Below are 26985 nucleotides of genomic sequence, written 5' to 3' on the forward strand. Positions count from 1 at the left end.
AACTTTAAAACTGGACACATCTAACTGTCCAGCTAGCAGAGAAGAGAAACATTGTCTCTGATCGGCGGATACAGACATAGAAGATTTCAGTTCTTTCTGCTGTAAGTTAGAATTAAAGGGGGTGGGAGGACCCTAAATTTCCTGCTGTAGGTAAGAGAGAAACACGCTGGGAAAAAGCCAGACTCATCCATGAGTCTAGTTTTCAAGCCAATATCTCCTCCATGCTAACTTAGGAATCACCATCAGCACGTGTGCATACCTAATACACACAATAAATACCACGCAGTGTACTCACCATCTCCGTGAACCGACAGGTTATGGGTCTTGAAGCAGTCTCCGGCATTTTCCAAGGTCAGGGTGGTGTGAGCTAGTAAATGGTACTTTGCTCCCCTGAGAACGAGAGAAAAGGCATCTTTAAATATTCTTACGTGTTGCTGTCTGTGCAGCTAACTGTTCAAATGCTCAACAAAGTAAAAACAACAAACAACCCGGTCTTTAAAAAATGGGACAAATGGCCCAAACTTGACATTTCTCCAAAAATATTCAAGAGGTCCGAAAAAGTAACAAAGTGCGCTGAGCATTTCCAGTGTAAATCGACCACCAGGCACCCTCTAATTAACATCTCCTACTAGGAAAAATGGCCGCTAACAAAACCAAATCTGGGCTTGGGGTACAGAACATAAGGAATGCTGGCTGGGGTGCAGAGAATCAGGAACCCTGTCTAGTCGCCAGCCGGAGCCATGAGGCAGCCGCTGCAGACAACAGTGCAGTGGTTCCTCCAAAAACTAAAAAAAGAGAAAAATCACAGGGTAATCCAGCAGTTCTGCTTCTGAACACACACCCCCAGGAACATCAGACAAGGATGGAAATGTGTGTGTGTGTCGCCCGCGCGCGCGCGTGTAAAAGGGTTTGGCGTGTGTCTCGCACACACTGCGTTTACAGAGATATTATTTAACAAGACCCGGAGGGTTGAAAAATTCAAGTGTCCATCAGGCACATAAGGATAAATGCCATCTACCTATTTACCTATCAATCTTTGTATTTACCAATCAATTACTATCTATCTACCTACCTATCTATCCTTAGACTATAAAGAATTATCTAACTTCAAAAGGAAGAGAATTCTGACACATTCTACGTACAACGTGGATGACTCGAGAAGCGTTATGCTAAATGACAGATTTCTGCCACCAAAGGACAAATCTCCTATGATCTCATTGGTGGGTGACAAGCATCTACAGAAGTCCAACCCTAGGAAGTAGGGCAATGGCTATGGAAGGCTGAGTGGGAGAGGGGAGGAGATGAGAGGAGTCAGTGCTGAAGAGGTACAGAATTTCAGTTCTGGTGAGAAAGTTCTAGAGATGGTTGGTGGGGATGGCCGTCCAGGACAGCAAACTAAACATGTTTTATACCCGTGTTCTCAAAACCTGCTAAAACGGTCAATTTAAGTTACATAACTTCCGTTTGTTCTAAACACATTTACATGGTCCCTCCAAAGTGCTGATGAGTCTCATGCTAGGCGATGGGCATTCAGTTGTAAAGAAGATTCAACATGGTATTCTGGCGCCGGCAGGAGGGGAAACAGACACAAATTATAAAATACAATTTCTAGTAGTCATCAAACTTTTTCTATGGAAGAAAAAACGTGGATGAGAAGTATTATGCTGAGAAAGTCAGTTGATCTTTGACTTCCACAGGCTCGCCGATCACACCCCCATACCCACACGCTCCAGATCTGGCCAAGGAAATGATTCAAGAAACTCTGGGGAGGCGGGGCCTGCGCAGGGAGAGCTGGGAAATCAACTCCAAAGCAAAAAAATGGAAGCCGATGCGTGGCTGGTACACACCAGACAGCCCGAGGCTGAAAATGCGCGTGGAGATCAGTTAGTGCTGGGCTTTGTGAATCCTTAGAAAAAGGGTGTGTTGGAGTTTCTGTGGAAGGGGAAATCATGGCAAGTTGAGAGGTGGGTGGCGAGACCCAGAGCTACACGGATGTCCCCGGGCAAGGTTTGATGAAGACCAAACCCTTGCCAGGCTTCTCTGAGCCCTCTACAGGGCTGGGCCTCAACCTTGCAGAATGTACCATCAATGTTCGAAGAGCTCAAGGTCTAAGGCTGAGAAAATCTCATGGCTGCGTGAAGAACTCCACATCGGTTTTAGCTCACCTCTAAAGACCAGTCCCTGTCTCCCTAACTCACTGCTGTCCCAACTGGTAAGACCAGGAAAGATCAGACCTACTCAGGCCTCTCCTGTGGCCCTTGGACGTTTCTATTTCCGTTACTCCAAGCTCGCGCTCCTTTTTTTTTTTTCCTTCTTTCTAGTCGCCTTTAAAATACCTCAACATCGTCCTTGCGCGCCTCAGCTCCCCATGCGAGAGCACAGCATCCCTATGCGTTAGTATCTGTCTTTCCCAGGTTGACTCCTGTCTAGCTTTGTCTGACAAATGCAATCTCCTTCCCCTCGTGGACTTAAAGGTCTTAAGTTCCTACCCACAGTGTAGGTGAGGGAGGGAGGCCATCGAGCCTTCTCACTGAGCTCCTGCTTTGTTGTTTATGTCAACACAGCACTCTTGCTGGAGTTCCTAAGGCATCCTGGAGATGAAATTCATACCTTGGTAGTGAACGGTTAGGAATATTGCATTTGGGGCTGGGGTTGTATAGCTCAGTGGTAAAGGGTTTTCCTGGTATGTGTGAGGCCCTAAATTCAATTCCCAGAACAGGACAAAAAAAATGAATTTCTGTTATAAATATCAACTATATTTTCTATGCCAGTAACCTTAATTTTATGAGTTTTCATGGTCTCATTTATTCCCCTGAACAGTAGAATCTTAAACGAGCACATTAAAAGGACGTGTGCGCACACACACAGATACAAACCAACTCTGAGGAGGAGACGGGTCTGACAGGAATTTTTGCACTGTGCCAGGTGGTATTTATTTCGCAAACTTACCTCCCACTAAATCTTTAATGAGCTCTCGATAATAAAAACACGTGCACAGTTAGCAAGCACACAGGTCTTCATGGGGTCTCTATGATAAAACAATGTATGCGCAGCAAGCATTCAGGGACACACACCTTCTCTAATATAAAAGGATACTCCAGAAAATGTTCTCCAGAAGTTTCCTTTTAAAAACGTATGTTTTAAGTTTTTGTACATGAGCACTCTGCCTGCATGGATGTCCATGTACCACGTGTGTGCTTGATGCCCCTGGAGGCCAGAAGAAGGCATCAGATCTCCTGGAGCTGGAGTTACAGATGGTTGTGGGCAGCCATGGGAGTGCTAGGGGTTGAACCCAGGTCCTCTGGAAGGGCAGTCAGTGCTCAGAACCACTGCTCTCATGGTTTTTAATTGTGTAATCCTTACTGACCAGAATAACTGTCAACACATAGTGTTTCCGATTAATGTTTACGAATGCCTCGGTGCTCAGTGTGAATTACCCCTCTGCTAGCACTGCCTGCTCCATGAGGCTACCCTCTGCTAGCACTGCCTGTTCCACATGGGCTACCCTCTGCTAGCACTGCCTGTTCCACATGGGCTACCCTCTGCTAGCACTGCCTGTTCCACATGGGCTACCCTCTGCTAGCACTGCCTGTTCCACATGGGCTACCCTCTGCTAGCACTGCCTGTTCCACATGGGCTACCCTCTGCTAGCACTGCCTGTTCCACATGGGCTACCCTCTGCTAGCACTGCCTGCTCCACATGGGCTACCCTCTGCTAGCACTGCCTGCTCCACATGGGCTACCCTCTGCTAGCACTGCCTGCTCCACATGGGCTACCCTCTGCTAGCACTGCCTGTTCCACATGGGCTACCCTCTGCTAGCACTGCCTGTTCCACATGGGCTACCCTCTGCTAGCACTGCCTGTTCCACATGGGCTACCCTCTGCTAGCACTGCCTGCTCCATGAGGGCTACCCTCGGCTAGCATTACCTGCTCCATGTGGACTATCCTCAACTACCACTGACACACAGCGCACACATTTTCACAGAGCCTTTCACAATTAAGCTTTTCTTTCCCCCTGCCATCCATGTGCATCCTCACACCCCCGAAAAACTGAGGAAGTGTTGGAGAAAACTGGAGAATGAAGCAAAGCAACTGTGCAACCTCGAGGAATGTTGGACCAGCACAGCTGCCTGTCAATGCCACGCCCGCTGTGTGGTAACAAGGTATAATATAGGAAGCATCCTCCCCAGAGGCTCATTTGGTTTATGGAACTACATTCTTTGAGAACTACTAAGTGTTTTAAAGTGATAAAAAGCAATATTGTCTTCCCTTATGAAAGAGAACAGAACAGACGTCCTATCCGCCACTGAATGCAGAATGTGTTATCTTTTGGAAAAAGATTACTGACAGTGAGCTAGAGTTGTGTCTGTGTGTGTCACTGAGGATACAATAAGCAATGGAGGGTGGAGGAGAGCTCTTTCAAGAAAAAGTCGAAAAAAATATGTAATTATAATAGGTACGTGATGCTGGGTAAGGCCCAGAAGGAGGATTAAGGTGGAGAGATGTTATTTTGGACGGGCAAAGAAGGGTCAGCTCACAAAAAACCACGGGAGCTCAGGTCTAGTGCATGGTTCAGCTGCCCATGTGGGTGCCTGGGTGGACTGTAGTGAGGGAGAAGGGTGGTGATGCTGGATGTGCAACCGGCCAGCAGTGATGCTGGATGTCCAACACTATGCCCTGCACTAACTGGCAGGGTGATACTTAATCTTTCTCTGAGTGACACCTGGAGCAAGCACGATGGGATGGTGGGTTTCAGGTAGAGGCAGCTGCCAAAGTCTGAGCTCTACCAGAGTAAAACAGTCCCTGTGGCTGTTGTGTGGGGAACAGACTTGGCAGGAGGGGGGTGGGGAGGTGCATCTAAAGTGCAAACAGAAATATCAACTAGGGCAGATGCAGGCCTGGGGCAGTGTGGAAGGAATGATAGATTCGCACCTTCTCAAAGCTGACTCAGTGTGAAGACAGCTTGGGAAGAATCATTTACTGATTCCATGGTGGTGAGGGGGTGGGGTGGGGCTAAAGGAGGATTAGAGATGGACTGGAGTTTGGAGCAATTCAATTTAATTGCCCACTATTAGGCAGGAAGGTAGGTGTTGATCCAGAAGAGAAGACAATGAATATCTAAATTTGAGAGCTTCAGTTTCAGGGGTGAAATGTAATGAAATTTAGAAAGCCAAGTGTAGTGTGTTCTATAGGCTTTGCCCATGGGAAATGGCTCTGTTTGGAGGTGTGGCCTTATTGCAGAAGGAGGTATGGCCTTGTTAGAGGAAATGCATCGTTGTGAAAGCAGGGGGTTGAGTTCTCATTATATGCTCAAGCCTGGCCAGTGGAACCAGAGTCCCCTTCTGCTACCTGCAGATCAAGATGTGGAACTCTCAGCTCCTCCAGCACTAGGTCTGCCTGGATGCTGCCATGCTCCCTGCCATGATGATACAGATTTAACCTCTGAACCTGTAAGCCAGCCCCAGGTGAATGTTTGCTTTTATAAGCATTGTCTTGGTCATGGTATCTCTTCACAGCAATGAAAGCCTAAGATAACAGGTAAAGGTCGGTGACCAAATGCAACAATTTGGAGTAAATTGGAAAGCTGTGGAGAAAGGAGGCAGATGAGGAACAGTAACTAAGATAGAAGGGAAAAAAACAAGAAAGTGTTGTTCAAGAATAAAAGTCAAGGACTGTCCAAAGAGAGACCCACTGGGAGTGCACAGGGCTTGAGAGCTGCAGGGCAGCCTGGGATGGGACCCTTCTGGTCTCTATCTGCTCCCAGAGTTAGGGCTGTCCCATAGTTCTCAGATCCAAAACCTGCCAGCAGAGAGCTGGTCTGCTAGGAGCATTCTTACTCCAAAGATCACAGGCTCACAGGCCCACAGGAGGGACAAGCTCCAGTCAGAGACAAGACCAACTAACATCAGAGATACTCAGATGGTGAGAGTCAAACACAAGAAAGTAATCAACAGAAACCAAGACTACGTGGCATCATCAGAACCCAGTTCTCCCAACACAGCAAGCCCTGGATATCCCAACACACTGGAAAAGCAAGATTTAGATTTAAAATCACATCTTATGATGATGATTGAGAACTTTAAGAAGGACATAAATGATTCCCTTAAAAAAAATGCAGGACAACACAGATAAACAAGTAGAAGCTCTTACAGAGGAAACATAAAAGTCCCTTAAAGAATTGCAGGAAAACACAACCAAACAGGTGAAGGAATTGAACAAAACCATAAAGGATCCCAAAATGGAAATAGAAACAATAAAGAAATCACAAAGGAAGACAACCCTGGAGACAGAAAACCTAGGAAAGAGATCATGAGTCATAGATGCAATTTTCCAAGCAAATGGTCCAAAGGAACAAGCTGGAGTAGCCATTCTAATAACGAATAAAATTGACTTTCAACCAAAAGCTATCAAAAAAGACAAGGAAGGACACTTCATATTTATCAAAGGAAAAGTCCACCAAGATGAACTCTCAATTCTGAATATCTATGCTCCAAATGCAAGGGCACCCACATTTACAAAAGAAACTTTACTAAAGCTCAAAGCATACATTGTACCACACACAATAACAGTAGGAGACTTCAACACCCCACTCTCATCACTGGACAGATCATGGAAACAGAAACTAAACAGAGACACAGTGAAACTAACAGAAGTTATGAACCAAATGGATTTAACAGAGACCTATAGGACATTTCATCCTAAAATAAAAGAGCATACTTTCTTCTCAACACTTCATGGTACATTCTCAAAAACTGACCATATGATGGCTCACAGAACAGTCCTCAATAACTACAGGGAGATTGAAATAATCCCATGCATTCTATCAGATCACCATGGACTAAGGCTGGTCTTCAGTAACAACAAAAGCAACAGAAAGCCCACATACACGTGGAAGCTGAAGAATGCTCAATGACAACTTTGTCAAGGAAGAAATAAAGAAATTAAAAGACATTTTAGAATTTAATGAAAATGAAGGCACAACATACCCAAAGTTAAGGGATACAATGAAAGCAGTGTGAGGAGGAAAACTCATAGCTCTGAGCGCCTCCAAAAGAAACAGGAGAGACCATACACTAGCAGCTGACAGCACACCTGAAAGCTCTAGAACAAAAAGAAGCGAATTCACCCAAGAGGAGTAGACAGAAGGAAATAATCAAACTCAGGGCTGAAATCAACCAAGTAGAAACAAAAAGAACCATACAAAGAATCAACAGAACAGGGGCTGGTTCTTTTGAGATAATCAACAAGATAGATAAACCCTTAGCCAGACTAACCAGGGGGCAATGAGAGAGAACCCAAATTAACAAAATCAGAAATGAAAAGGGAAACATAACAGAAACCAAGGAAATAAAAACAAAAAAAACAAAAAAACCAACAGATCCTATTACAAAAGCCTATACTCAACAAAACTGGAAAATCTGTAGGAAATGGACAATTTTCTAGACAGATACCAGGTACCAAAGTTAAATCAGGAGCAGATAAACCATCTAAACAGTCCCATAACTCCTAAAGAAATAGAAGCAGCCATTAAAAGTCTTCCAACAACAACAACAAGAAGAAGCCCAGGACAAGATGGTTTTAGTGCAGAATTCCATCAGACCTTCAGAGAAGACCTAATATCAATACTCTTCCAACTACTCTACAAGATATAAACAGAAGGAACACTGCCCAATTCATTCTTGAAGCCACAATTATGCTTATACCTAAACCATGGTACGAAGAAAAAGAATGTCAGACTGATTTCCCTCATGAATACTGATGAGAAAATACTCAATAAAATTCTCCCAAACCGAATCCAAGAACACATCAAAAAGATCATTCACCATGATGAAGTAGGCTTCATCCCATGGATGCAAGGATGGTTCAATATATGGAAATCCATCAGCATAATCCACGATATAAAGAAACTCAAAGGAAAAAAACACATGATCATCTCATTAGATGCTGAGAAAGCATTTGACAAAATTCATGCTAAAAGTCTTGGAAAGATCAGGAATTTCAGGCCCATACCTAAACATAGTAAACACAATATATAGCAAACAAATAGCTAACATTAAACTAAATGGAGAGAAACTTGAAGTAATACCACTAAAAACAGGGACTAGACAAGGCTGCTCACTCTCTCCCTACCTATTCAATATAGTACTCTAAGTCCTAGCCAGAGCAACTAGACAACAAAAAGAGGTCAAAGGGATACAGATTGGAAAGGAAGACATCAAAATACCACTATTTGCAGATGATATGACCCAAAATACTTAAGTGAACCCAAAAATTCCATCAGAGAAATCCTAAACCTGATAACTTCAGCAAAGTGGCTGGATATAAAATTAACTCAAACAAATCAGTAACCTTCTTCTACTCAAAGGATAAACATGCTGAGAAAGAAATTAGGGAAATTATGCCCTTCACAATAGCCACAAATAATATAAAATACCTTGGTGTGACTCTAACCAAGCAAGTGAAAGATCTGTATGACAAGAACTTCAAGTCTCTGAAGAAAAAAAAATATTAAGATCTCAGAAGATGGAAAGATCTCCCATGATCATGGATTGGCAGGATTAATATAGCAAAAATGGCCATCTTGCCTAAAGCAATCTACAAATTCAACAAAATCCCCATCAAAATTCCAACTCAATTCTTCATAGAGTTAGAAAGAGCAATTTGTAAATTCATTTGGAAAAGCAAAAAACCCAGGATATTGAACACTATTCTCAACAATAAAATCTTCTGGGGGAATCACTATCCCTGACCTCAAACTGTATTACAGAGCTATTGTGATTAAAAAAAAAAAAAAAACCCTGCATGGTATTAATACAGAGACAGGCAGGTAAATCAATGGAATAGAATTGAAGACCCAGACATGAACCCACACACCTATGGTCACTTAATCTTTGACAAAGGAACTAAAACCATCCAATGGAAAAAAGACAGCATTTTCAACAAATGGTACTGGTTCAACTGGCATTCGGCAATTGGAATGCAAATTGACCTATTTTTAACTCCTAGTACTAAGCTCAAGTCAAAGTGGATCAAGGACCTCTACATAAAACCAGATACACTGAAAGTAACAGAAGAGAAAGTGGGGAAGAGCCTTGAAAACATAGGTACATGAGAAAATTTCCTGAACAGAACACCAATGGCTTATGCTCTAAGATCAAGATTTGACAAATGGGACCGAATTGCGAAGCTTCTGTAAGGCAAAGGACACTGTCGATAGGACAAAATGGCAACCAATAGATTGGGAAAAGGTCCATACCAACCCTAAATCCAATAGAGGGCTAATATCTAATATATACAAAGAACTCAAGAAGTTAGACTCCAGAGAATCAAATAACCCTATTAAAAAATGGGGCACAGAGCTAAACAAAGAATTCTCAACTGAGGAATACCGAATGGCTGAGAAGCACCTAAGGAAATGTTTAACATCCTTAGTCATCAGGGAAAAGCAAATCAAAACAACCCTGAGATTTCACCTCACACCAGTCAGAATGGCTAAGATCAAAAACTCAGGTGACAGCAGATGCTGGCGAGGATGTGGACAAAGAGGAACAGTCCTCCATTGTTGGTGGGATTGCAAGCTGGTACAATCACTCTGGAAATCAGTCTGGAGGTTCCTCAGAAAATTGAACATAGTACTAACCTGAGGACCCAGCTGTACCTCTCCTGGGCATATACCCAAAAGATGCCCCAACATATAACAAGGACACGTGCCCCACAATATTCATAGCAGCCTTATTTATAATAGCCAGAAGCTGGAAAGAACCCAGATGTCCTTCAACAGAGGAATGGATACAGAAAATGTGGTACCTCTATTCAATGGAGTACTATTCAGTTATTAAAAACAACCACTTCATGAAATTCTTAGGCAAATGGATGGAACTAGAAAATATCATCCAGAGTGAGGTAACACAGTCACAAAAGAACATACATGGGACGTACTCAGTGATAAGTGGATATTAGTCCAAAAGCTTGGAATTCCTAAGGAAAAAATTCATAGATCATATGAAAAGCCCAAGATGAAGGAAGACCAGAATGTGGATGCTTCAATCCTTCTTAGAAGGGAGAATAAATTACTCATGGGAAGAAATACAGGGACAAAGAGTGGAGCAGGTACTAAAGAAAAGGTCATCCAGAGACTACCGCACCTTTGGGATCCATCCCATATGCATCCACCAAACCCAGTCACTATTGCTGATGCCACAACGTGCTTGCTGACAGGAGCCAGACATGGGTGTCTCCTGAGAGGCTCTGCCAGGGCTCTACTGATACAGATGAGGATGTTTATAACTAACCATTGGACTGAGCATGGGGACCCCAATGGAGGAGTTGGAGGGAGGATTGAAGAAGCTGAAGGGGTTTGCAACACCATGGGAAAAACAACACTACCAACCAAACAGACCCCCAGAGGTCCCAGGGACTAAACCACTAACTAATGCGCACACATGGAGGAACCCAAGACTCCAGCCACATATGTAGCAGAGGATGGCATTGTCCAACATCAATGGGAAGAGGGGCCTAGGTCCTGTGAAGGCTTGTTTCCCCAGTGTGGGGTTATGCCAGGGCGTTGAGGTTGGAGCGGTGGTTGGGTGGGAGTGGGGACATCCTCATGGAAGCAGGGGGAGGGGAAATGGGTATGGGGGGGATAACATTTGGAATGTAGATACATAAACTATCCAAGAAAATAAAGTTAAAAAGAAAAGGCAGAGGACAGTGAAAGAGCTACCTCTCGGAGAGTGATCAGTTGGGTTTAATCTGGACGGAGGACACCAATGAGTCAAACACCCGATGTGGCAGAGTGTGGATGCCAGGCTGATTGAACGAGACTTCCTTTTGGCTGCGATTCTGGAGACAGGCTGAAGGTCAACTAAAGCGACCCAAGAGAGTGAGAGGAGAAAAAGGTGAGGCCAGACTATGGAAGCCAGTTCCTGAGACTGTGGAGAGAGAGCTATGGAGGTCCTTCAGCTGGCTGATAGATTGGGGAGATGGGAGAGTAGAGGAGAAGCCGATGGCTCAGGGAAACAGGAAGTGGGGAGGAGTCCACCCCAATCACTGAGAAGACAGGTCCAGTGGGGTCCAGTACTGAAGCCCGAGATACACTGAGGTGAGTCTAGGGGGCTGCTGGACTCGATGGAAGGTGGGCATGTGAGGTCCCTGACAATCAAGACTGTCGACAGCACCCAGAACACAGGGATCAGCCGTGAGAGGAATGGAGAGATCTTGGGGGTTGGGGAAAGAAAGAAAATCATGCCTAATCCTTTAAGAGGAAAAGTCAATGACCACAGAAACTGCTTAGAGTCACCTGGTCAGTGGTCATCAACCTCAAAGAAAGGACAAGTTCCTTTTTTCTTAAGCCCTCAGGAGTACAGGTGCTGAAGTGATCAACCCAACAAGAACAAAACATTTAACCAGGCCTGGCGTTCTCCCCAGGTAAGGGCAGGAGCAGGACTCTGAAGGGAGGAGAGAGAGGTGGTGGAGGGTGAGGGATCTGGCTCTAAAGATCATCGATGGATGTGTCAGTGGTGATAAGAACTTGGGAACAACCGAAAGGTAGAGGGCTGAAGAGGGTGGGAAGACTCAGGCCAAGGTCTGAGGAGCTCAAGGGAGCAGACAAGTTGTCTCTGCATACATTAACTACAGGAGGGAAAACATCCAAGAGAGGGAGGAAGAAAGAAAGGAAACAAAACAACAACCAAAAAAACCCAAATACACAAATATGCCTGGGGGTTATTCTAACAGACACACTATACTTTATATACAAGAAGTTATAGTATCTTGCATATTTCTTATGTATTTTTCTTAGTATATAATAATAGCTCAATAATATATATTTCCTATATATTTCTAGGAGATACACTATAATTTTTTCTTACCAACCACCACACACATCACCTGAGATCAGTTATTCCAACACAGCTAAACATTGTGCTCTTGCTGTTCACACAAAAAGCTAGGGGGACCCTGTGTATCTATGCTCTTGGGGCACTGGGAGCACTGGAGAAAAGTCGTGTTATTCATGCAGCCAAATTGGTAAAACTTATGCAAAGACCGAATTACAGGTTTTAAGGTTTTTCTTCAGCTTTGCACTAGGTTGTTTCTCTGTCACTGTGGTGAACGCCCTGACAAAATGTAATTGGGAGAGGAAAGAGTTTACATCACCTTATAGGTTATCATCAGTCATGAAAGGAAGTCAAGGTAGGAGCATAGAGGCAGGAACTGAGGGAGAGGCTTTGGAGGAAAGGTTGGTCCGCCTGGCTTGCTCAGTCTGCTTTCTTAGGGACCTCAGCACCAGCTTCCCAGGGGATGGCACCACCCACAGTGGGCTGGGCCGGGCCCTCCCACATTAATCAAGAAAATACCTCCACAGACTTGCCTACAGGCCAATCTGATGAAGGTTATTTCCTCAGTTGACCCTAAGTGTGTGTGTGTGTGTGTGTGTGTGTGTGTGTGTGTGTGTGTGTGTGTGTGTGTGTGTGTGTCTGTCCCCATATCCAGCACTGGCTTTAAAACATGGTCATGCCCGAGAATGCAACTCCCCAACTACTAAAAGTTAAATACATAGGTCATTGGCCTCCAGGTCCTAGGAATGGCACATCTAACTATAACTATGAAAAAGAAAGGCACTAATAATTCCTTCTAAGAATGGGTATGCTAGAACACAGCCAGCCGAGGATATGGCCAAGGAAGATAACTGGAATACCATGGAACATCAGAGGAGAGATCTGGGGGTGCAGCCTATGTAGACACACACACACACACACACACACACACACACACACACACACACACACACACACACACACACACACACACGTATCATAGGGAGGAGCTTGAAGGCTTGGGTGGAAGACGTCCACGCAGAAGCAAGACATGAGAGGAAGATGTCAGCGCAGAAGCAAAGCACCATGCCCCGCCTCCGACAGCTGAAACAGGACCCAATAACCCCTCACCCCTCCCATCCCCCACCCCCGTTCACTTCTCTAGATTCTAGTCCTGAAAGTCATCCCGAGTTTCTAGTGACATGGTTGGTGTGGTTAAGCCGTAATAGCTGACAGCCACCTCTGAAAGTCAGTGGCTGGCAGAGAACCATGACTGCTTGCCTTCTCCTCAGGTACTCGGGAGAGGCAGCATGTCCCGGGCCAGGGAGCAGAGGGGCGGGGACTTCCGGCTTACCTTGGCAAAGGAAGAACAGGAAGTTTAGAGAAAGCAACTGACTTGCTGGTGGCTAGCGAGAGGACCCTTGTTAACAACTAGCTTAAAATTATAGGGTTCTTTTCAAGGAAAACAAACCATGTAGTAGTCACTTTTCACAAGAATCCTGAGTGACTAGCGACCTCTGAAGCCCCAGGAACCTCAGGACTTTCCTGCCGGGGCCTCTTCTTAGGTCAGTTGTGTGTGTGCTGTGGGGGAGAAGGGGTGAGGAGCTGAGTGATCCCTTAGTTAAATTTAGAAACTACATTAGCTTCCCCACCCTCAAACCTTTTAACAGCATCGTTTCAAACCACAGACACTTCATTTACTGGAGATGTGTTAGGAAATTATTTTATACCTCCAATCTAATTTAAGATGACGCAGGAGGGATTCTTGGGAGATTCGTTTTTATTTTATGGGTACGTGTTCTGCCTGCGTGGACATCTGTGTGACCTGCACGCAGGACCCTCGGAGGCCAGAAGAGGACCTCAGGTGCCCTGGCACTGCAGTCACAGACAGAAGACCAGTGCTCTTCACCGCTCAGCTGACTCCCCGCCCCCCCACCCCGTGGCTTGCTTGTTTTGTTTTTACATTTGGTTTGTCTTCTAGTCAACTAAAATATCACAAATGATACTACAAGTTTTGACAGGAATTTTTTTTTTTTAAAGTATGTTTGAACCCTGAAGAACACTGTCCTAGTCACAAAGCAAAAGCACTTAATTCGGCTGTTGGAGGGGAAAACTGGCAAGTTCTAGAGGAGGAGATTTCGGTAAGCCTACATTCCCCAGATAAGAGGAGGAAATGAGTCACATCAGGGAACGTACTAAAAAAAATCTCCAAAACATGTTCGTTGTCTTCTTTAAGCCCAACAATACCATTTTATGATGGTATTTGAAGTCGCTTCATTTTTAGCCCGTGACTAATTACATGGGCATCTTCCAAACCAACAGTGACTTCACTTGAGAAGCATTCGAGTCAGGATTAACAGCCTGTCTGTAAAACATTACATTCATTCCTTTGCGCCAACCCTAACACCGAGTTCCCAAAAGTTTAATCAGTTACATTTTTCCTATCAAGAAGGCTGATTGCTATAATATTGGGGGTGGGGGAGGAATCAAGGGGTATGGAAAATAAAGACTACTTAGATGGTAGTCAGAAAAAAAATGCATTCTTGTCAAGGAAAAAAAAATAGCTATATTTGGCCAGATACTGTCTCCTAGTTACATAGTATTTTATAGGCAATCATTTTGGTTAAAGGCCTACAGTGGAACATTGTACTTGGTTTGTATTTTAAAAGGCAAAAGTCATCCTCTTGCGCTGTCTGAATACCCGTGCTATACACGAGCCCCTCCCTACTCAGTACTGAAGTGAATGTCAGAGGGTCTGTGGGCTGTGCGTGAGCCTGCAGTGCTGGTCCTCAGAGAACAGGACTGGGTGAGAAGGGATCTGATCATCACATCTTTTGACAGACCTTGGTGGTATAAAAGACTCAAAGGTTCCTGAAACACACCTGAAACAAAACAAAACAAAACAAAACAACAACAACAACAACAACTTAGCATTCGAATTCATGGGCAAATAGTGGAGGCCAATTGTGACAGAAGAGTTGAGACTCTGATGCTTGTTCCTGAAAGCAACAACGGAGCACAGAACAAGAGGCTCCCAAGAAAACCCCTGGGCTTTGCAGAGAAGCACAGGCCTGGTCCCTGTCATCATCTATGACATTACAAAGGGGGCCTGAATGTGAGACCACATCTACATTGAATGTCCCATGTCAAGGCTCTGCCTGGAGTGCATCTACAAGAGCTCAGAAAGGGAAACTCTAGGGAGAACGGGAACGAGAATTAAAGGTGCAGTTATTAAGTGCCTGCTGTATACAAAGCCCAAGGATCAGTGTACTGAATTCCGTAATGATGATCCTATGGGGTCAGAAGCTCCTGGGGGCAGGGCGGGGAATGTATTATCTGCCTTGGTCACACAGCAGTAAGCGATAAGAATAAAAAAAATTAAGTACTCCTCATAAAACAGCAAACTTTCACCCGTTTAGAACTCTATTCACTACTGTCGATTCCTTTCAGGATGTCTGAAACCCCCAAAATGCCCTTGAGAGCAAGGGGCTGCATCTTAGCACCTCTGCCTTCCAGTAGAGGAGGGGAGAAGGTGGAAGGCCCAGGGGAAGTGCAGCATGCAGGTGCCGCTGGAAGAGACCACGGAGGTTCTGGCTGTTCTAAAACAACGTTGCTCATAAGAAATGCAACCTCTGTACTAGTTGGTTACCTCTTTCCAACCTAATAAAATTTGAGCCGAAAGCAGAATGATATGATCTCTATAAATAAGAAATGCTTCTACTACTTCAGTGGTCTAAATGAGATGTCCCTCATAGTCTCTAGTGTTCGAATGATCTGTCCCCAGTTGGTGCGCTATTGGGGAGGCTTAGGAGGTGTGGCCTTGTTGGAGGAAGTGTGTTGGCTCACTTGAGGGTGGGCTTTGAGCTTTTAAAGCCCCGTCTTCCCGGTGCACTCTCTGTGCTTGGTGCTTTGAGATGGGAGCTCTCAGTTTCCCAATCCTGCCTGCATGACTCTGCTTTACCACCATGAACACTGACTCCACAGAACTCAGCCAAACTAAACTCTTCTTTCTATAAGCTGCCTCAGTCACGGCGTATCACCACAGCAACAGAGAAGTAACCAACACAGATGCCTTATGACAGACTTAAACCCATTCCAGCAAAACCCAACAGGATTCCAATGTAAAATGATATCTGAAATGATGTCTTGGTTTTAACATCTGTGTTGGAGAGAATCTTCTAGAACTGTGGACCAGAAATTGAGATTCACTTATTCGTGGATCAGAAAATCAATTCAGTGACTCATAGATGCTATTTTTGGTAAATCTGAATGAACTACAATGAAAAATATACCTAACATATTATAAACACTTCTACCCATTGGCACTGTGCAATCAGTCAGTCAGTCAGTTAGTCAGTCAGTCAGTCAGTCATAGCATACAGCATATTTCTTGGTTGAGCCCCTATCAAAACCATAAAAATACAAAAACAAAACAAAATAAAACAAAAAACTGGGTGGTAGTGGCTCACACCTTTAATCCCAGTGTTGGGGAGGCAGAGGTAGGCATATTTCTGAGTTCCAGACCAGCTTGGTCTACAGAGTTGAGTTCCAGGACAGTCAGGACTATACAGAGAAACACTGCCTCAAAAAGACAAAAACAAAACAAAAAAGAAAGAGAAGGAAGGAAGGAAGAAAAAGGAAGGAAGAAAGAAAGGAGTAAAAAAAAAAAAGAAAGAGAAAGAAAGAAAATGGTGGGAAGCCACCAGAAACAGAGTATCTGGCATGGGAGGAGTTCTTAGCTAAATCTTCCTGACTGGGGCTTTTGGGATCAACACATAGACTATTTCATGTCTGTGATTATAGAGCCTTCAAGATACGCTGAAGGGCTAGCTCTATTAGCCATGCAAAGAAATTTCAGGAATGTGGCCAAGTCAACACTTTCCCAGTGAAATAGACATAAAACCATGGAGAAAACCAGGAAATTTGTGCAGAAATGCTGATTCTGGGCTCAGCAGAAACAAACAAACCCCACAATGAATAAGGAACCCCCGACTGTAGCACAGGGCAAGCATGCCTCCCAAGACCAGCTTGTCAAAAGGATGCCCTGATCCCACTGAAGGACTCCCGGGATCCAGGAGAGAGAATCAGAACCATTAACATGAGGAAACACCAATGTGTGTAAACTTGATCGCTCAGATAAAACCTTATCACTTCTATGCTTGTGACCAGCACACATTTACGTCTAAAACTTGGTCAAGTGTAAAAGTCATGAGGTATTGTCTCTCCTCTCCATTGGCTTTCTTGCAGCTGCAGCTGGAGACTTTGTGAAGGTATTGCCTTCTCTTCAAGAGTCCTGGCTTATCCAGAAATGTAGGGTAATGGAACGGAACACCTATCCTGCACCTCCCCTCCCTGAGGCTCAGGGATCGGGGTGGAAGACAGGGCAAAAAGGGTCCAGGAGGCAGGGGTGGTGGATCTCTGCATGGAAACCATGTGTTCTATACATGACAAGGCAGCCACTCATGTGAACTCACGGCAGCATGCACAGAACCTGTGGAAACTCAAGTCGGACCACATCATAGCATGGTGAGGAAGTTGGATGCAGTCTCACCCCTTGCTGTGAAGCTCATGGCTACTGTTAGTTGCCCGCTAAAGAAAAAGACTGCAGCCCCTGGTCAATCAACCAGGGTCCTCACATCCAAGAATATTTTAGGCAGCACAAGTTTGTCTGGAAGGAGCCATTGGGGGCGTGGGGAGCAGGATATGAAGTTGGAGGGTAAGAGGTGGGAGATGGACCTAGGGAGAGCTGGGGTGGAGGATGAATTATGTTCAAAACTCTCCAAGAAATAATTAAAAAGAAGAAGATATTCATGGCAAACCCAGGGAGCCATCAGATTATAGACTCCAATGAAACAAGGAATTATAGGCAATGGCTGCTAAAAGCATCAAATAAAAGACAGGTAGCAAGCTTTATGATGGACGCATCGGGCTAGAAGCACCTGAGCTCAGAAATAAGACAGGGACCCCCTAACAATGCACAGTGGAAAATATACCAGACTGAGAACCGGAATCCAGCCCATCCCTCAGATCCATTACAAGGGAAGGGGAAAGACAGGAGCCAGGGAAATGTTTTCAAAGCAGCACAGAGATAAGATCAGCTAGGTTACAAAAACAGGCATCCTGCAAAGTTTGGTTTCCTCAATAGATAGGGCCAAGGAAAAACAGTGGATGGGGTTGTAACAGACTGTGGCAAGCCTAAAAGGCTCACTCACATGTGTACTACTGACCTGATTTGCACAGACACACCTCAAAGGTATCATTTCAGGACTGTACCGTCTGAGACATACAGACCATCAGGTCACGTGGGACTTATTTTTCTAAGTTGTTAAATGCGATACTAATATTACACTGGCTTGTTAAAACCATTAAAGAAAGAGAAGTATGACGCACATAAGAGATCCACTTAGCAGAGAGTCAGGGAGCGGACACTTGACACATACAGGCCGCTTCTGAGAAAAACATTTCATCTTTCCGCTTAGACGTGGAATCCCGAGCAACTCAAAAGCAGTTCGCCTGACTTCCGGCCTTGACAGGAAGGGGCCAAGTGCATCTCAGCAGGGTAAGTAGCTCACAATGGAAGTTCCCCTCGGTTGCAGGCTGTTTTCCCAGTTAAAATACAAACATATATGGAAAGACAGCGCTCGGAAATACCACACACACTGTTAGAAGTAGCTTACGCCACGGAGCTGACAAGCAGGCTCGCCTCCTGGTCCTCCTCCTGCAGCACAGCACTTATCTTCCTTCCCGTAGCTTTGCTGATGGACGTCTTCAGCTTTTTAGCCAGCTTTTTGGGGGTGTTGGTTATGGAAGATTCCTCTGCGCTGCTGCTGTAGACCTCTATCTTTACCCGGAAGTCTGGTCCTGCTTCGTTGCTGAAACCAAGAGCGGTTACAGTGATGGGAATCTAATTCAGCAGAGAACAAAACTAAAACACCTTGCGGTGTGTGTCTTTCCAATATTCAAAATCAGTGCCATTTGAGCCACACGCAAGGAGACACCACGGTCAAGTTTGTCTACTTTCTAAATGGCCTTAGAGGGTTGCAGTAACTTTTAGAGCTGTTATCGTCTAAAGCAGAATCCATCTTTTTTTTAAAAAAAAGCCAGGCACAAAGGCATGGTCCTGCAATCCTAAGGCTGGGGAAGGGAAGGGAGGAAAATACTTGGGGGTAGTTGGCCAGGCAGCTGAAGTCTGATCAGTGAGCTCTAGGTCAGTGAGAGGCTCTCTTTAAAAACACAGTAGACAGGGCCCAAGGCCATCCTCTGACCTCCAGATGCACGTGCACATATGTCACCTACAAGAATACTCCACACTCAAAAGAACATGTGTGTGCACATGCATACACAACACACACAACAGGTGAGGGCTTTGCTTCAGTTGAGCCAATGTAAGCAGGCAAAGTGCTCAAAAAAGTAACAAGAATAAAACACCCTCATAATGCTGCTTCTCCTTTGCAGTCCTTTGATGCCACCATTTTTCTTAAAGAATTATTTATTTTATGTATATAAGTACACTGTAGCTGTCTTCAGACACACCAGAAGAGGGCATCGGATCCCATTACAGATGGTTGTGAGCCACCATGTGGTTGCTGGGATTTGAACTCAGGACCTCTGGAAGAGTAGTCAGTACTCTTAACCTCTGAGCTATCTCTCCAGCCCCCTGATACCACCATGTTTGAAGTGTTTATATCATATGTGTAATTTCTCAAAACGACTCTGAATAGAATCTATGGGACCTCGAATTCCCTTTTGTCTTCACATCCAGACAGTCAATCCCTGCCTCATCGAAGGAAACTCCACTGTCTGGTTTTAGAGGGGGAAAGGACCCCAAAACCAACATAAAGGGGTACACTTGAAAGCGCAGGCCCCCAGAGGGCAGGCTCTGTCTTCACAAAGCACCATGCTCACAATTAGAGGGGACCTGATAGGGCTTTACTCAAACCCATTGGGAAATTCTCTCATTTGCCAAGGGGGATGGTTTGGTGGGTAGGTGCTTGCTTAGTTTGGGTCCCCCAAAGCCATAAATCAGATGCGGTGGCCTGTGTCTGTGAGACCCATGGGCCAGCTTGCCTGGTATTCCTGTCTCATAGTAGGTAGAAGGTGAGGGTCTACACCGGAGGTTTGGCTCTGCTTCATTAAGTGCCCTTGCATTTATACACATAAACATGCACACATTGAAAATAGGCAGACAGACAGATAGACACTCTGCAGTTTGGGGAGCACAAAGACTGGCTTTACTCTTTTCAGGCACAATAAATGACCATCAGCATAGAAAACCACCGTGGTGTTACTAAAATGCAAAACACAATACCAGGTGGTGGTGCAGGCCTTTAATCCCGGCACTCGAGAGGCTGAGGCAGGTGGATCTCTGTGAGTTCAAGGCCAGCCTGGTCTACAGAACCAGAGGTAGCTCTGGTCATCCAGCAAAGCCAGAGTTACACAGAAAAACCTGCCTCAAAACCAAACCAAACCAAAGCAAACCAACCAAATAACCAAACAAAAAACACTCCAAAACCCTAACAAACCAAACAACAGCAAAACTAACTGGAAAATACACTCAGAACCACATTCTTCTGCGGATGCTACCTGAAGACAGAAGGCAGCCTCGGTCCTGGGCCTTTAAAATTCAAATGGCCAATCTACAGCCTGGATACGTCCAAGGACCGACTTACAGCTATTTTTATAGTTTCTTACTTGGCAGCATCTAAACATACAGTATTCCTGGTAATGAGTAACAAATGTCAATATTTAGAAGAGAACCAGAGATCCATAAATATTGAAGACTTATTAAAAACAAGCATCGTAACAACGAGCACATTTTTTTTTTAACATTTAGAACATTTGTCAGCAGCTATTTTTAGGCCCATTTAAAATATTTATACCCAAAAAAATGCCAATAAATCACATGTTGTCTTCCAAGTCATTTGTATTGTTCTTCCTGTGGGAGGGGGAGGGGATCCATCCAACTTTTGTCTCTGGGGCAAAAGACGAACAATGGCGGACTGGTGTGAAGGCAAGAGACAATTGGTGAGTGGGTTCATTTTGGCAGGGGGAGAAAAAGTCACTAGCACCATCGAGAATAGGAACAAAGATAAAGAGATAATGCACGAAATACACTTTAGCCTAAAGTGCACAAGGACTTGGAACCATTCCCGAGGCGGAAGAGAACTGAATTCCATTGGCTTGCGTACAACTTGTAAAAGGGCCTGCATTACTGCTAGGGTAACTCGTTGTTATATCCTATACAGTTACTCCGGGACACCAGTTGCAGAAGCTACAGGATGCTACCTGCCGAGGTCCTGTCGGTGTGATGTGACCTCCTCTGAAATCTAAAGTGTCACTGGCCGTGGCCAAGAGTGCAGCTGATCACATGTGGGTGGTTCGGACAGCTATTGCCACTCCATCTAGAATGGCATCTCAGATCTCCTGAGAAGCAAATCCCACAGGGAGGCAGGCCAACAAAGGCTCTTAGAGAGAGGCCAGGATAAAAAAAAACTCATGTTGGTTAAAAAAAATGAGGTCCACAGCTTCCCGGGGAAGTTGTTTCTGCCTCTCTGCATGCTGGCCATAATAAAATGACCCTGCACAAAGCAGCCCCATAAAGGAGCCCTTAAGACGGCCAAGATGCTCTATGCTGCTTGAGTATATGAGAGAAGCCCGCCGTAAGAGAAAGAGCATCCCCAAATTCACCGTAAGACGCACTTAAAAGAATGGGTCATAAGCAAGCTCGCTTTACCACTTCGTTAGTTTTGTTCTGAATTTCCTGTGAAGGAAAAGAAAATCAGCTTTGTGCAATCTGTTGTATTGCATCAAGTACCCAATGAAATCCTGTCAGAGCTTGGTTAGTGACAGAAATATAAATATTTATGAGAAGTTTAGCAGGGCCATTGAGTCAACTGTTGGCTGGCTAGTATTAATTATAAGATTTCTATTTTATTCTGAATCCAAAAAGAGGGGTAACTTTTAAACATTTTGAAGCTTCCAGTATTTTGAAAAGAACCGAAGGCCCTTCAGGATGTCGGCCATCGGAATTTCAAAGACAGTAATTAGGCTTTCTTCACTGCTAAGAAAAAAGGAGGCAGAACTTCAGATTTCACCCTCTGGAGGATTAGGGATACTTACAATATGGTGACGTTTTCAAAACATATATCTGTGACGGTCTGGTCCACAATCATCATGTCGGTGTCAAACACTTGGGTTCCCATCCTGAATAAGCAAAAGATGGCAAAGCGCTGTGTGCCTGGTAGAGAGACAGGTAAGAGCTGTCACGAGCGGGACGAATCACACCTGTGTGAGACTTGGCAGTCCCTCACCCCACTTGAACCCAACCTCAAACTAAGGAACACTGGAAAGGAACACCGGCCCCTTGGCATCCCAGAGAGATCGCCACAGTCCAATCTGATCACTTAGCAGTCAATGTAGCGCCATACATATAAATGATCCCCTCTGTCATTTGACGTCCAAGTCCTAAGAAAAAGGTGACGTTTATGGGCCGGTGCATCAACAGTGGCCAAACATATCACAAAAGTATGAGCAAGGGAAGAAACGACCTGAGGACTCACACCCAAACGGCAGGCACGGATGAATACAAAATCAGCTGCCAGACTCTCCAATGTGGTGACGGTCTTAAAAACACCGGGTGATTAAGGGCTAAATCCTCATTACTGAGAAAACGTTAGCTCTTTAGGAAAAGTTTAGTCTCTCCAGGAATCGGGAAGATTGTCTCAAATCCCACAAGTACTCCTCGGTGAAGTGAATTATACGTCCTAATTGAAAAACAAACACTTGCCTGATTTAGATTCTCCATGTAAAACTAATTATGCCCAATACCATTCGGCTTCTGGAACATGGACGAAGCCATCGCAGGAGACGAGGCAGGTGAAGGGCTGCCGGGTCTCCCGGCTTCACCTCGCTAAGGTACATTTGAGATTAACGTCCGTGATCCAAGTGATACACGGGCTTGTAAAGACTGTGTGCAGCCAATGAAATGGTGAAGAAAAAATTCACACCGAGCTAGAAACCCTTCATTACATCCTCTTAAAAATGACCCAGCAAAGCAAAGCTCGGACCTCTTATAGTAAGAGAAGAAGAGAAATTCCGCGTTTACTGATTCGCCCGTGCTCTTTCAGAACGTGGGGACTCTGCCTTTCTCCCTATCTCTCCACCCTGAGCCCATCGCACAGATCCCCACTGCTGGGTCTCCCCTCATAGGTACGCTTATCTTAATCTGAATCAGGGAACCGATTTGAAGACCCCCAAATCAGAAAACAGCAGTTTGCCCGCACGGGGCTTATTGTCGAATGGCAGCAGTATGTCTCCAAACCAAAGGGTTCTGCACTCAGAAATCACGAATGCGTCCTGTGCACCCAAGGAAACATTTCCAAATACAAATGAAAGCCATACGTACATTCCTTATGACCGAAGTGATCGGAGTCTTTCCACATTAACGGTATTCGAATATCTATAAAAAAGGCAAAAAAATTATTTTGATAATTTTTACTTCACCCACAACGTGAACCTCTGAGCTCCAGGACCGATTGTGCCCACCAAAGACAAAAAGAAATGTATCCAGCAATTTTCTAATTATTGTTCACAGATGATTTAAAATTTTCATTCATTTTTATGTTGGTGGGTGTTTTGCCTGCACCACTTGCACGGCTAATGCCCATGAAGGCCAGAAGAGGGTGCCATATCCACCGGCTCTGAGGTACAGGTGGTTGTGAGCCACATGTGGGTGCTGGGAACCCAACTCGGGTCCTTTGCAAGTCGGTGCACACTCCCAGCCTCTGAGCACATCTTCCCAGCTCGTCAGGTGGTATTTTTAGAAGTTATTAAATATATGTAAAATTTGGGAGTATCTGAACGGAGAACACGTTCTTCTAAATGTTATTTTAGCTCTAGATCTATGCCCTTTCCTTTCCTCCAGCTTTACGCTGACTTCCTTATTAGCTGTGCCGTTCTGAGCCCATCCACGGCTGTCCCTGGGCCAAACACCTCATGTACGGAACTGAATCCGTTATCAACGTACATCTCCCAACACCAACTGCTAGGATCACTGTCTTTTGGAGGCATGTGACTGTCACTGGTTTGTTATAAGAATTTTTTTTCAATTTTGGTCAAAATTTCCTCTTAAATGTTTTAATATCCAAAATAACTTAGGAACACATAACTTATATTTATTTACTGTGTGTGTGTCTCTCTCTCTGTTGAAGCTGGTTCTCTGCTTCCAGTGCGGGGTCTCAGGACAAGTGACGTCATCAGGGTTGGCGGCGAGCACCTTTATCTGTTGAGCGCCCTCACTGGCTCAGGGCACTAATAACTTTAATATTTTATATTCATATAATATATTTACTCTTAACATTTGCTCTAGCTTTTTGTTTGAGGGCTAGAGATCAAGCCCAGGGGCTCAGGAGAACCCCCATTGAGCTGCCTCCAGCCCCCACCCTCCCATCTTAATTAAGGTCATTTCTTATATATTTAATGCTTGAGGGGGGTTATTGCTTTCTTGTAAGTTACATTTTTTCCACTGTAGTCTTCAGCAAGTTATTGCTGGTTTTAAGAGAAACTACCGCTTTTTATTTATTTATCCAAAATCCCGTCTCCTTTCATTGAGTGCTTTATTTAATTCCAGTGTCTCGGTCCCTTCCCCGAGGTCATATCCATCTGCCATTCATTAGCCTCAAAAGTATCCAATCTGCCTGTTCATTTCCAATAGCTTTGTTTTTCAGCCATTATTGTAGCCGCAACTCCAAGCCAGTGCTAATTTATGTTGATGTAGTAAGACAATGGTATTTTGTCCTTGATTTTAGTATGGATGTCTTCATTGTTTTAGAACTCGGCTGATGGCCGGTCCAAACTCACTTCTCGCTTGACCACAGTGGCCGCCTCCTGCCTTTCACTCCACAGTGGCCAGTGGCTCTCACTCATAGCTGTCCTGGCTGTGGTGGGCAAGCTTTAACTGTTCACACTCTCTCGGAAGGATACTGACCCAGGCTTCCTTAGCTGTTTCCCCAGAGCGTGGGTTCGATCCTGCTCTTCCCCATGCTACCCCTCGGCTCCATGTAAACCAAGGGAATAATGTCTGTGTTGGCTGTGTATTCTTCAGACAGCAAAGGATCCAGCTTCGAATGACAGAAATGCCTTCCAGATTCTGGCAAATGACCAAGTGGAATTCAGCTTACAGTGGTCCACCTTTGTTTTGTTTTTGTTTGGTTGGTTTTTTGTTGTTGTGGTTTTGTTTTGTTTTTAATGTCTCCGCTGACATTTTATGGCCAGCTAAGACAGCTCAAACAACATTGTGGCTGACCAGATGTGTCAGGTTCCAGCTACAATTTTGGCAAAAGAAAACCTAGAGACTGGGGCGATGGCTCGGAGGTTGAGCATTTGCTGCACAATGACAGTTGAGCTCGCAGAGCCAAGTACATGCCAGGTGGCTGTGACAGCCACCTGTAATTCCAGCCTCGGGGGTTCCCCAAAGAAAGTAGGCTCTAGAGACTAGGCATCGCCAGGTACCTGTGGGTTTGACTGACAGGCCCCGCCTCAAAGTAAGTAATGTGGGAGGACTGAGGATGACACAGCCTCAAACATGTACACATGTACTAACACATGTCCACATACATGCAAACATGTACACATATATGAAAAGAAAGAAAGAACAAAACACAGGAAAAGAAACCTCTGAGGTGTGTGGGTAACTGATTTGGCCCAGTCATTGAGCTGGGAGGGGAAAACACACACCAGTCACCCCACATCACCTGGTGTAGGAAGGATGGGGTGAACCTGCTATTTGTATAGTTAGGAAGATCTGGTCAGTGGAGACCTCAAAATCCAGGTCTGTCCCGTTTACAGCGCAATCTTAGAAACATTCTGAAACCTGACGGCAAAAGTGTCCAGTCAGCAGAAATCATGCTAATGACATGGGCATCCTATCTCCTGGGCTTCATTCCTTAATTTCATTTAAAAACATCTTGGGAAGAAAAAAAAAGAGCCGACCTCAGTCTCTGTACAAAGATATCTGAGATCGTGAAAAGCGGCCCTTGGCCTTACGTATGCTTTAGACCCCCTTCTTAATGCAGTAGTAGTAATAATCGCTCTCGAAACAATAACAGACGATGTTAGTCACAGAACTCACTGTGCAGGTCACCTACCTCATTCACCCACAGAGTGGTGCCTTATTAGAAGCAAGGGAGGACGGCAATACTTAAGTGGTGATGGGAAATCTCTACAATATTTAAGCTACCCGTGTTAAAATGTAGTTAAACATTGTGGAGAGGATTTTGCAAATGTCCTCCGTTCCGCCACAAAAGGACCCAGGCAAAGGCGTGGGCCTCATGTCAGTCCCAAGCACAAGACTAAGACCAGGACACAGGCCACGGCAGAGGGCACGTCGGCCACAAGCAGAAGACTGGCCATGAACGACAATAACCACAAAATAGGCAGTTCATCTACTTTTCAGAAGCGCCCCTCCCCGCCACTGAGGGCAATTTCTCTCATTTTGCCAGTGAATCAAGTAAAACTCAGTGAAACTTTCGTCCAGCTACGGCTGTGAGCGATGGGACGGGGAACAGTCCCTTGACCAGCAGGCCAGGTGACAAGATAGCAAGCGCTCTACCTCGGCAATGGGCTCACCACTGGAGGTCAGCGCAGGCCACAAGGCTGTTTCCAGGATGTGGCTTCCGATATCAGCAAGCAAGCCAGCTGGTGTTAATGGGGGGGGGGGGGCATCTCTACGCCACCTCTTGTGTGGAGAGGGTGGGGGGTGCTGCCCGGTTTTTTTGTTTGTTTGTTTGTTTTGAGAAACCGAGACTGACTGCCCCAGCGCCATCTAGTGGCAAGGTGCCTCCTCGCTCTGCCGACAGGAGACACCATTCCAGCCGGAGCAAGGATGGGAGGGAAATGGGGGAAATGCTACAATTTCACAACCCAATTAGGTGTCTCAATCAGGGCCTCTGTTGACAAGAGAAGGGGCAAAAAAATCTGCCTAAATCACGTGGCTTGTGTAATGGAAGACAGAGCCAGGAAAAGAATTAGGCAGAATGCGAAACTTGGCGGGGTTGGGGCAGTTTGCTTTTGATTGGCAGTGGTCAGTCGTCTCCCTCATATTCACCGAGCAACCACCAGGAGCCAAGCCCAGTGACAGTGGCTTGGTACAATGCGATAAACAGAGCAAA

The 26985-nt window shown here is 45.0% G+C and overlaps 1 protein-coding gene and 1 long non-coding RNA gene across 6 annotated transcripts in view; one reads left to right on the forward strand and one right to left on the reverse strand.

Moving 5' to 3' along the window:
• Rtkn2 (rhotekin 2) overlaps positions 1-26985 on the reverse strand; it is a 73311-nt gene that overhangs the window by 28582 nt on the left and 17744 nt on the right. For 3 of the 5 annotated variants that reach the window (XM_006256367.5, NM_001107625.2, XM_039098751.2), the window contains 4 exon segments: positions 23223-23276; positions 21938-22055; positions 18496-18690; positions 296-390 (listed from right to left, as the gene is read on the reverse strand). In XM_006256367.5, coding sequence (XP_006256429.1) covers positions 296-390; positions 18496-18690; positions 21938-22055; positions 23223-23276 — 462 coding nt within the window. 5 annotated transcript variants of the gene reach the window in all.
• On the forward strand, positions 10664-15499 carry LOC120098810 (uncharacterized). Its single transcript, XR_005497346.2, has 3 exons — positions 10664-13383; positions 13859-13959; positions 15269-15499. It is a non-coding gene; the product is annotated as an uncharacterized LOC120098810 (long non-coding RNA).

Source organism: Rattus norvegicus, chromosome 20, assembly GCF_036323735.1.
Source record: "Rattus norvegicus strain BN/NHsdMcwi chromosome 20, GRCr8, whole genome shotgun sequence".
Taxonomy (NCBI): Eukaryota; Metazoa; Chordata; class Mammalia; order Rodentia; family Muridae; genus Rattus; species Rattus norvegicus.